Below are 10,878 nucleotides of genomic sequence, written 5' to 3' on the forward strand. Positions count from 1 at the left end.
CGCACTGCGGTGGGAAAAATATGGCACACAAGGGTGGTATTGACTGAATCCGTTGTCTCGAGGGGAGGCTCTGGACCGCGAGCTTCTCTGACGTCTCTGGGCAAACTTGGGGGAAGCCCCGGGTCACTACTTGAGGTCGGTCCTTTCATTTTGTGCTAAGGTATTAATGAACACCGGTGCACAAACTGAAAGTAAACCTGGGAAAAGGAAGGCTGTGTTCCAGGAATGCTAAAGAAATCTGAAACCAGAGTCGATACATTGTCGAGACCCCATCATTGATGGTATATTTTCAGCAAAATCCTGTCACTTTGTCTCTTCCATTCCTTCCCAGGTGAGCACGCAGTTGACTGCATCTGCTTGGTGATGGTCTTATTTGTGGCTAGAAATCTGCTCTCGGCTTTTCCGGTGCTTCCGTCTTTCTCTCTGTATTAAGCTTGGGAGCAGTTACTAACTGTTTACCGTGAGCACTTGGATGTTTGTGTCACTGAGTTGTATAAAATCAGGGCACAGGGCCCCTGAGGTACACGGCGCTGGAACAGACTGTCCCCCAACAGAGACGGTGCAGGTGTTCATCGGTGACTGGCCAGCCCCCCAGTCACACTGAGCACTCATTTGTCAGTGATGGCCGGGGGTGTATTCAGATTAGGAAGCTAGCTCGGCGTGGGTCTCCATTCTTAGGGTTGCACACTGTCACAGGAATTTCTGAGCACACACCTGTAAGTGTATAATCAGTTAAATACATATGCTGCTGTACTGTGTACTAGGTATATTATGAAACACCAAAGTTTCTTATTAGAATTTTTTTCTCCAGCAAGTATCTCACTCCCCACAGGGGTAAATATACCCTGTTTCAGAGAAACTTAAGTTAGTGGCGTCATTAAATGAAGCATGGAGGTCTGGGTTTAAGAAAGCTCACATGGGGGGGCGCCTGGGTGGCTCAGTCGGTTAAGTGTCTGGCTTTTGATCTCCCACTCAGGTCTTGATCTCAGGGTTGAGTTCAAACCCCATATTGGGCTCTGCGCTGGGCAAGGAACCTACTTCAAAAAAACAAAAAACTGACATAGGACCATGGTTGAAATGCTACATTTTTTCAAGTGTTTCCTTTGCTAAATTTTATTTCTCTCAGTCACCCCACTCCAGGTTGACCCAATGTATAATGAAGGAAAATGAGAAAAGAAGCCCTTTGGGTCGTGGGGCAAGGGAAGCAGTGACTGAGAGGCACAGACCGAAGTACGTAGCTCTGGAGAGGAGTCCGCAACATATTTGCTGTGTAACTTCGGAAAGTGACTTAATTTCTCTGAAATTCGCTTTTCTCCCTCTTCAGCGGGCTTATTGTGGAAATTACCTGAAACTACGCTGATGACATGTCCATTGTGGAACAGCGCCCGGTGCGCAGCAGGAACACGGTGGTTAGAAGAATCGAATGCCTCCTATGTGCCTGGTGTCCGTGTTCAGTCTTGACGGTAACCCAGGGAGGCAGGTGTTTTATGTGTGAGGAGCCTGAGAAGTTCAATGTCTTGGTAGGGAATTCAAATTTGGGTCTGAGTCTGAAGCTCCTAGCTTTTTATCCCATCATGCTCCCTGGCCCAGGTGAGAGTACCTGGGTGAGAGTGGGTGCTCAGCATCTATTTCTTACAGGAATGACCCAGGCAAGTTGGAGAGAATGCTGGTGAGTCCTTTGAGCGAGAGGAATAAATCCTTGTCTTTGCTGGGGGAAGCATCAGGTGACCAGCATTCCCCTCAGGGCCTGTCACCCATCCTGCCCAGAGCGCAGTATGTGCCTGCTACTTCACTGGGTCACAAGCTGGCTCCCCAAATCACTGTGACCACACGTGGGCCTTGGGTCCTCCTCTGGCTATTGAGAAGTGGGCTGTGGGCCTGGTTAGTGATGATCAGAGTAGCAGCCGTACCAGGCGACAGAGCCGGGCTGTGGCTAAGCTCCAGGACGGCGTGCTGGTCTGCGTCAGTGCTGGGTGCTGGCCGTCTGGGGCCTGAGGAAGCTTCTTTCCCTCCACTTCTACTGCCCTTCTCCCTCTTCCCTCCCTTCCCCCACTTAGTTCACCTCTTCTCCAGTACCTTATGTTTTTTTTTTTTTTTTAAGATTTTATTTATTTATTTGAGAGAGAGAGAATGAGAGAGAGAGCACATGAGAGGGGGGAGGGTCAGAGGGAGAAGTAGACTCCCCGCCGAGCAGGGAGCGCGATGCGGGACTCGATCCCGGGACTCCAGGATCATGACCTGAGCCGAAGGCAGTTGCTTAACCAACTGAGCCACCCAGGCGCCCGTATCTTACGTTCTTTAAATGGTTAATGAGGCCTTTCAGTCTTACAGCTGAGGCTTAGAGGTAGAAGCTTTCAGAAGCAAGGGCTTGGTGAGCGAAGTCCGAGTGTGGTCATATAGGCAGTGTATAGATATCTGAGAGATGCAGGTGTGGGGGGCAGACATGAGGGATGGACGTGTGGTTGACAGCTAGGCTGGGGCTAGAGAAATGGGGGAAGGTGAGTGAGAGTAATGTTTTCTCAGTTTTGTTGATGGTGTCACCTGGCCAGGTCTGAATTTTCTGTTTCCTATGGGAGTCGACACCTGTTCCATGCCAGGCAGCTAATCCGGTTCTGCCCTGTGCTGTGCTGCCTGAATTGAGTAGGATCCAGTTGCCTCTCAGCCACTTTAAGCCATTTATCAGCCTGCAGATCTTGTTAAAATGCAGATCCTGATATAGTAGGGCCAGGCTGGGGCCCAAGATTCTGCATTTCTTTCTTTTTTTCTTTCTTTCTTTTCTTTCTTTTCTTTCTTTCTTTCTTTCTTTCTTTCTCTCTCTCTCTTTCTTCCTTCCTTCCTTCCTTCCTTCCTTCCTTCCTTCCTTCCCTTCCTTCCCTTCCTTCCCTTCCTTCCCTTCCTTTCTGATTCTTTTATTTGAGAGCGAGAGAGCGGGTGTGGGGGGAGGGGCAGGGGTGGAGCGAGAATCCTGAGGCAGACTCCCCGCTGAGTGCGGAGCCCTACAGGGGCTCGATCTCCCCACCCCTACACCACGACCTGACCCGAAACCAAGAGCCGGGCCTCTTAACTGACTCAGCCACCCAGGCGCCCCAAGATTCTGCATCTCTAAGACATTCTCTGATGCTGGTGACTTTGGTGCTCTTTGCTGGGGGCTGGCGGCTGGGTGTCGGCGTGCCTGCCAAGTGTGGTCAGTGCCAGGTGACCAGAATTTTACCTGAGAAGAGACGTGGCTCCTGTAGCCCTCTGACAAAGGCTTTTCCAGGGTGTGCGTGTTACCCCGGCTCTGCTGAGGGCTGGCCTGCATGTTTCTGATAGGTAGTCACGTGTCTGGATTGGCAGTGCTTATATTTGGAGCCTCCTTAGTCTTTTCTGTTTTCTTTTTTCTCCTTTGTGATTCACCCATCATCTGTCATCACCAGTTTCTTAGCAACCGGTTCACACGTTTGTGCTCAAGTGTAAATCACTCATAACTGACCTTCCTCCCAGGAGGGCTGGTATCTTTAGTGGAACTAAGTTGTGGACGTAAGGATCAAGGCTCAATTCAGTTGTGCGCTGGAGTTGGCAGTCTTTAGGGACAGCTACCTGGTATCGATAAGTCACCAAGGCAGTGCCCAGCCTTGCCCACACGAGGTGGCATCTGCTTTGCCATGTCTTTTCAGTAGTGGACAAGGAGGAGGGAGAAGTGGTTATTTCAGCCCTGTCTAGCCGTGGCCGGTATACTTACGTATAACTTCAGACTCACGCTTTGGCATTCCCAGGATCCTGTTGGGATCGTGCGTATCAGTTCAGTGGATGTTGGCTCTGATGATGTCACCTGAAGTTTGTTGGTCCAAAGTCCTTGCTGATGGTTACTAAGCTCTCATTGTCTTCTTCTTCTCTCATCCCCCGCTCCCTTCCTTTCTTGGTTTCCTAGGCATGCATACCTGCCTTACTACATATCCTTCTTTTTTCTCTTCCCATTGACCATAGTTTAAAAAAAATTTTTTTCAGTGAAATGTGAAGTTTTCATCTTTGGTGAAATAAATTTCTCCTTTAAACGTTCGGCATACGGTTTGAATGTTTATTCACCTCTTAAACTAGTACCACTCAGAACTGGAATGGTTGCAGAAACAGTGTAAGAGCGGGTGAGTGCTTCTAAGGTTGGGAGGAACACAGGCGGGCCGGTCTTGTGGATGATCACTCGTCTGCCAGGGCCTCTGAAAAGCAAGAGGCCAAGTCAAAATTCAGAGTCTGCCCTCCCGCCAGGGCCGTGGAAGATGGCTTTTCTTCCACAGTGGTGATGTTGGAGGTGGTGCGTTGTAATGCTGGGGGAGGGTCACGTATTGGCCTTGGGAGTGTGCACTGTGTGACTTGGGCTCGTCACCTGAAAGCTGAGTGTTGGTTTCCTTATCGGCACTGCTGCTTGAGTGCACTGTTCTGTCTACCTCACGTGGTGGGTGGGGTGCAGGGTGGGGCCATGTGGGTTAGGGAAGTGCTTTGCAGGTGGTCGGGTGCTTCCAAAGGCAGGCGTTTGCCCCCGATCAGGAGCAGATTGGATGGTTTCTTTTTACACGGCAAGAAGGGAGTCACAACAAAACCTAGAAACCTTTGCTTAATCCTGATGGTAGCACTAATTCCTTTTGTTTGTGAAGTAAAGTTATCCAGTAAAAGTACTTAACATCAAATAATTTTACGCTCTCACAGTGGGTGTTAGCTCCATTTTATGGTTAGGAAATTGGGGTTCCCTGGGGCCCCAGAGGTCGTTAATGTGCTAGTTCTTAGAACATAGAGCATTCTTGGAATACGAAGACTTGCTCACGCCTCTTCCGAGCCACTCAAGCCCGCTCTCCGGCAGACATTTGGGAAGGGAATTAGAAGCTTTTTGAGAGGCAGGGGTAGGGGAAGAAAATCTCTCTTGTGTCACCCATAGTCTGGGCTCCCATTTGGGACTCCAAGGAAGCTGAAGTGACCTGACTAGGGCAGGGACTTACCGTTGGCCTCTTCCCAGAGGATGTCCTGAAGAAACTTCCCCAGGGCCTGGCTGTGCTGGTGGTACTGAGCCCCCAACAGCTTGATTCCGACATCAAAGGGGACGTTGAACTAGGAGGAGGGGCAGGGAAGACCCAGGAGGTGTCAGAGGTCACACCCTCCCAAACACACCTCTCTCCCAAAGGAGGCCCTGGGCTCTCAGGGTGTCAGCATGGGGCAGGGAGGGTGCAGGGCCTGGGGCTCAGCACGCACCCTTGCGGGACAGCTCAGCCAGCTTACTCTGCCTTCTTAGGCCTGTTCTTCCTGCCCCTGCCATCTTGAGGAGACTGAGCTTGCACTCTTTCCTTCCCTCTAGTGAGGTTGCTCACAGAAGCCGTGGGGCTCCCCGGGTTGTTCCCACTCCCCCTTGTAATTTTGGAAGGCATAAGGTAGAGTCGCCAAGGTAGAATTTCAGGGTCCGGTAGGGAGGGACACTGGGGGGACAGTGGGTCTCCCCAGTGTCATAGCGCTAGCCTGGGTGATGGTCTCTGCCCCTCCACTGCCCCCACCCCCTCTCGCAGCTGTTCTTCCCGTCCTGGGCACAGGCCTTTCCTTGTTCCATGGAAAGTCAGATAAGAAGCTGACCTTTCCCTGGAAAGATGCTCTGAGCCAAGTGCTTTCTTCTTTCTGTGCCTCTGTCTCTTCCCTCCTACAGGGAGAGCACCCCATTTTCCCTACTTTCTCAGTACTCTCGGAGATGGTTTATTGAAGCTTAGAGCTTTGGGAAAATGGGAAGGAGCTCTCTTTGCAGCCACATTATGGTTTTCACCCCTGGAGGGCAGACGGTATCTTTCCCTCCGTTCTTCCAGTAGCTGCCTCGGTACCTGGTACCTGCGTGCTGGTCACGGCGATGTCTGAACGAGTCACTGAAGGAATCTTGGTGCTGGGAGGGAGCCTTCAGTCATTGGTCCTTGTGCCCCCTGTCCTCCCGGCAGGACTTGCCCAAGGCTGCAGGGGGGTGGCGGCCAGGGACTAGACTGCAGGACTTCCATCGGCCAGCCTGGGAACCTCTTCTGGTCCCGGGCCCCTCTGTCCTCCAGGCCTGGCTAAGGCCTTGCCTCCACGCTGGGGACAGTCCCCCAGGCCTCCCAGCCCGGCCAGTACCACTGTCCTTCCTATTTCATACGTGAGCAAATGTGCTCCCAGAGGTTATGGAGAAAACAAATAGCTCCTTGTTCCCTTTCAAACACTTACCTTCTTCCTGGTCTCCATGGGGAAGGTGGAGGGAGTGGGGAATGACCTGGCTGGGTTTTGAGGGAACTCCGGCCCTTCAGGTCCCTCCTGTCAGCAACTGCTCCTTTTTCCTCCCCGCTGGGGCTGGCCTGCACAGACTTCTCGGGAACCACGTGAGCCCCAATCTGGGGGCCTGCTGGCTGCTCCAGCACCCTGGAACTGAGTGGCAGGGGCAGGGGACAGGCAGCCTGGCAACTTCTGGGGCGGAGGTTTGCTTCTGGGGACTTGAAAAGGCCCGTTTGGCCCCAGTGCCTCATCCGTTCAGTCGGGGATGGGGGCGGGGGGAAGGGATAGGACTTGGTCTCAGAAGTCTTCCAGCTGTGGAAGTTGATTTTGGGAGGACCACGTCTGGGGGAAGGTGGAGGGCCCAAGAGGGGAGAGGTGGAACCCCAGCGCTGGAGGGGCTTAGGCAGTGTGTCCAGAGCCCCGCAGCCAGGGGGTGGGCCTCCCCGCCTCTGGCAGCCCCCGTGCCTCCCAGACAGCTCAGACTTCGGGTTCTAGTGGAGGTGGTACCGGCCGTGACCTCCGAGGCCAGCCTTCCTGGGAACTGGAAACTTCTGGTTGTCCCAGCCCCGCCGTGAGTCAGCAAGGTCCTGAAACCCCTTCCCTGTCTGGGCAGACTGAGAGCTAGCCCGGCTCGGTTGAGTGCCGGCTGCCTAGGGCTGGAGCTCCCCAGGCAATTCTCTGGTTTTAGTTTGAGGATTTGCAGGAATCGAATGGGAATGTGGTGGGCTGGGGATCTCACACATGGTGGGGTACGCATCCAAGGACACCCCTAGGTTCTGGTGAGCGTCAGAGAGAGCGTGGGTTGATAGAAGAGGCTGGTGGGTAGGGAGTGAGGCCAAGGCAGGATGCCCTTCAGCTTCTCAGGCCAGAAGAGACAAGTGGGGGTGCTCTTGGTACAGGCCAGTGAGGGGAAGGGGGGCTCGGGAGCTGGAGTCAGCCCTGACCTCGGGCCCCACCTCTGCCACACACTGACTGTGGCACCTCAGGCATGTGAGTTCATCTGTCTGAACTTCTGTTCCTCGTCTGTGAAATGTCAGACCTACTTACCGCACAGGTTGTTGTAGAGACTAAATGGTGTATGATAAGGGGGAGACAGTGTGTAAATGCAGCCTGGGTCCGTGGGTGCAGGCAGTCCCCTGGGGGAATTCTGGTGTCACCGCATGGAGATGTCTGTTGCCACCGGAGCCATTCCCTGAACCACGGCCCGCCTTCCAGGAAGTCCCTTCCCCCCTCTCTGTCCTCATCTCCCCCTTTATTCCCAAACATTCTCCTTGCCCTATGCAAGATTTGTAGGAGCCCAGACAAGCCCGACTGATCCTGTCTTTGTCTGCAGATGGGGATGGTGAGTGGCCGCTGGGCTACCGCTGTCTGGCCTGACAGGGTGCCGTCCAGGTACGCTCCTGCCCCGGGTGAGGTCGGAGAGGCCCCTGGGCCAACCAGACGGTTTTCTGTGGGGAAACATCCTCAGCCTGTGACCAGCTGATTATTCCTCAGCTGTCTGTCTCTTGGCACCATGTTTGCTGACTCTCTTTTGAAATCAGCTGGTGTTGGCTAGCACCCCCCTTTCTCCTCTGCTCCCGGCTCCTGGTCCTGTCCCATTCTGTTGTAGCAAAGTTACTTCTCTTAGACATTTGCCTCTTGATGGGAAAAGACCTGGTAGAGCCCAGTTTGGAGTCAACTCTTTTCATACTATTTTACATTTCTTAAGTAGTCGCTAAGTGGGTCCCTGTTCCTAGCCTGCCCTCCCCCCCCCCACCCCCCAATGGCCACAGAAGCATAGAACTGCAGAGGAACCAACCTGGATCTCCAGCTCATCCTCTGACCCTTCCACTTGACTTCTGTCTTCTGGACGGAGCGAGCCTTCGAGAGCTCGGGGCTGCAGTTTGGCTGGTGGCTTCTTGGACTCCTTTCTCTGCTGGAAAGAGGTATTCTCTTAGGGCCCTAAGCCCCCTTACACTTGCAGAAGCAGAGCGAGGTGTGAAGCCCTGGTCAGACCCAGAGTTGTCCTGTGTGCTCTCGGAGAAAGCTGAAGCCCAGGTCACACAGCTGGCTGCTACATGGCAAGGCGGGAACGAGATACCCCAGCCTGAATGGGGGGCTTTGTGGGGAGACGTTTTACCTGGGCTTTCTGGTGTTCAGGGCTCAGGAAGCTGGAGCCCGCCATGGCCAAGTCCATCCAGAGCACAGTAAAGAGCATCAGGCTGCACAGGGTCCCCAAGGAGGGCATGGTGTCCAATGGGCCTGGAGGAGAGAGGGTCTCCAGGCACTGCTCTCCTGTCTCTCCCTGTGCCCCGGACCTCGCCCGGACCTCGCCCATCAGACAGGGTGAGGGGACTTGGACCTGGGATGTCACTGCTGAGGAGAAGCTCTTCCCACCCCTGCTAGAGGGACTCCCTCTGCTCACCTCCCCCAGGGAGTGAATTGAAGGGTATGTGCTCACTATTCCCAGGCTGTGCGGCAGTGGGACTCCCCATATTTGTCCTGCGCCCCTAGGGGCTTGTGCCAGGTTTCTTCATGAAGGATCTTGAAGTTGAACCAGCAGGGTCCCCAGGGTATATGGGGATTTGGGGGGTGCTCCAGCTGTCTCTGAGCCGCCGGGCTGCCCCATGTTGTGCAGTCCCCCCCCACCCCTTTGTTCAGATGGGCCTGTGAATGGCCAGCAGTCAAAGTTAAACCCACGAAGCCACATCCGAAGAGTAGAGAGAGAGCGAGCCTACCTGGGGTTCCTGGTGGAGGTGGTGCCCGGTGGCTGTCCGGGCCTTATGTAGGGAGCCCTGTGTTTGTTTTGAACTGGCAACTGCGTCCTGACTTCTCGTGGCTGCTTTACATTCCTCGGGAACCGAAGATGCTCGTGCGCCCTGGGTGGCAATCAGCAGTGGAGGTCAAAAGCCTGGCCAGACTGCTGGGCTGCTTGGGTCGCTGCACCTGCTGCAGCTGTCGCCAGGTGCGGGCGGGAGGGAGGGGAGAGGCCTGGAGGCTGGGCCGGCTTGGCTGCCCTCCACTGCTCTGTGCCCCTCCTTCCGAAGCCGCCCACCTTCCTGGATAGACCGGGGGTGGTGGCTAGACTTGTGAGAGATTTTCCAGCCCGGACCTGCTCTTCTGTGACTGAGGTGGTGCTGGCTCCCGCACGCCTCCAGCTCATGGGGAGCCTGGCTCCTGTCATTCTGCTGCTGCTCCCAGCAGGGCAGTCCCGTGCCAGGAGGGGTGGCCGCTCAGGCTGCCGACCTGTCCCCTCAGAGGGGCGGGGGGGCGGATCGTCTCTGGCCGTGGCTGTGCGCGTCATTTCTGCTGGGTGGTGCTCGCTGAGTCGGCTTCCTTGGTGTTCCTAAACCCCCGCGTTGGCTTGCCTCCCTTTCCCTCAGCGGTGTTCCCAGAGGGCACAGACTGGACCTGGCGGCAGAGGGGCCGTGGCCTGGGACTGGCGCCGGTGTCTACTCCTAAATTGACGGGCCCCGGGCAGGTCACCAGGAATCCCCCTTCCGCCAGGGCGGCTCCTCAGAGTGGCTTTGAGGATGACCTGAGGTGATGGGTGTGAAAATCCTTTATAGCCTTTGAGGTATCCTGCATGGGACAGCCCCTTGTGTTCTGGGCCTGCAGGGCTTGCAAGCATATGCCACGGTCACGTGTTCTCAGAGGGAGAGTTCATTAACATCCTGGGGGATTCCCCCGGTCTGCAGAGCCTCATCTAATTGGATGTCCAGGCAGTGACTCCCAAGGGCTGAATGAATTGTCTGCCCAGAGACTCTAGCGTTCCCGAGGAGGAACTCACTTCGGGCTGGGAGCTGGGAGCAAGGGAAGGGCTCCATGCAAGAGGCAGATGGTGGAGATGGAAGGGAGGGCGCCCCTGCAGGCAGAGTGGTGGGAGCGAGGGTGAACAGAAGGCGTGGGTGTAGAGCATTTGGGGCAACGATACGAAAGCTGGCTCCCTTGGGCGAGGGTGTCAATGGGGGAGGTCATCAGGAAGGGCCCAGAAGGCGGTTCAGGGTCAGGCGATGCACAGCCTTGAAGGCTGCTAGCCCAAAGAGCTGGGGCTTTATCTGCGGGAGGGAGGCTCCTGAAGGTTCTTGAACAGAGGACTGACCGAACTGGAGCAGAATACAAGAGTTGGACAGACCTTGAAGAGCTGGGGGGCTGACCTTTGATTTCACTGGAAGGAGCCCTGACCACCAGAAAGGCCCCACTCTGCTCAAAGCCACACAGCCTGCAGTGGTGGGGCCGGCTTCCCGCGTTCCTGGCCGCCAGCTCGGTTGCCTTCCCTGGTGGACCGTCACGATTCCACAGCACACATGCTATTCCAGGAAAATCCGTCTGCTCCGAGTGGGGTGGGATTGGGGCGGGGGAGCCCGTTAGGGCATCGAGGCAGTAGACAGCTGGCCATCAAATGACCGGCCACCCAACTTAGAGGGGGCACTGGACCCTTGTAGAGACTCAAGGGACAGTGGAGGGGCTGGACTAAGCCCCTTAGTAGGTGGGGGAGTAAGTACCTCCTGCTGGAAAGCAGCTCACCAGTTCCCCGGAGGGGGCTGGAATTTCTCCTTTAGCCCCAGCAGAATGCAAGGGTGTCACCAGGAGACCTTTACCCTTGCTGGCCACCTGAGCTGAGCTTAGACCGCTTGGCTCAAGGGTGTGGAGAAA

General features: G+C 55.1%; 1 protein-coding gene across 9 annotated transcripts; it reads right to left on the minus strand.

Moving 5' to 3' along the window:
• Window positions 1–4,043: 4,043 nt before the first annotated feature.
• Window positions 4,044–10,510, minus strand: GHRL (ghrelin and obestatin prepropeptide). 9 transcript variants are annotated; one of them, XR_014145857.1, is made up of 5 exons: window positions 8,961–10,510; window positions 8,042–8,158; window positions 6,199–7,691; window positions 4,968–6,119; window positions 4,044–4,193 (listed from the first exon to the last, which is right to left on the minus strand). XR_014145857.1 is itself a non-coding variant. In XM_006738989.2 (5 exons), exons 2-5 carry the CDS (start codon window positions 8,468–8,470, stop codon window positions 4,174–4,176), a joined length of 351 nt encoding a protein of 116 aa, XP_006739052.1. In that variant the 5' UTR covers window positions 8,471–8,484; window positions 8,961–10,510; the 3' UTR covers window positions 4,044–4,173. The 9 variants fall into 9 exon arrangements, 2 of the variants coding, with proteins under 2 accessions (XP_006739052.1, XP_006739051.1); XM_006738989.2 differs by lacking the exon at window positions 6,199–7,691 and adding an exon at window positions 8,363–8,484 and having other exon boundaries at window positions 4,968–5,076; window positions 8,042–8,155; XM_006738988.3 differs by lacking the exon at window positions 6,199–7,691 and adding an exon at window positions 8,363–8,484 and having other exon boundaries at window positions 4,968–5,076.
• Window positions 10,511–10,878: the final 368 nt, after the last annotated feature.

This window comes from Leptonychotes weddellii, chromosome 1 (assembly GCF_054177405.1).
Source record: "Leptonychotes weddellii isolate Sample4059 chromosome 1, ASM5417740v2, whole genome shotgun sequence".
Taxonomy (NCBI): domain Eukaryota; kingdom Metazoa; phylum Chordata; class Mammalia; order Carnivora; family Phocidae; genus Leptonychotes; species Leptonychotes weddellii.

What these genes read in the sequence shown, in the direction of transcription:
- GHRL (XM_006738988.3), bottom strand. Translation starts at nt 8,470, where the DNA reads ATGCCCTCCTTGGGGACCCTGTGCAGCCTGATGCTCTTTACTGTGCTC. An exon ending in AGGATGAGCTGGAGATCCAG is followed by an intron (nt 5,077 to 8,041) that starts GTTGGTTCCTCT and finishes CCCTCCTCCTAG; the next exon opens with TTCAACGTCCCCTTTGATGT. An exon ending in CCTCTGGGAAGAGGCCAACG is followed by an intron (nt 4,194 to 4,967) that starts GTAAGTCCCTGC and finishes CTTGCTTTTCAG; the next exon opens with AGGCCCTGGCAGACGAGTGA.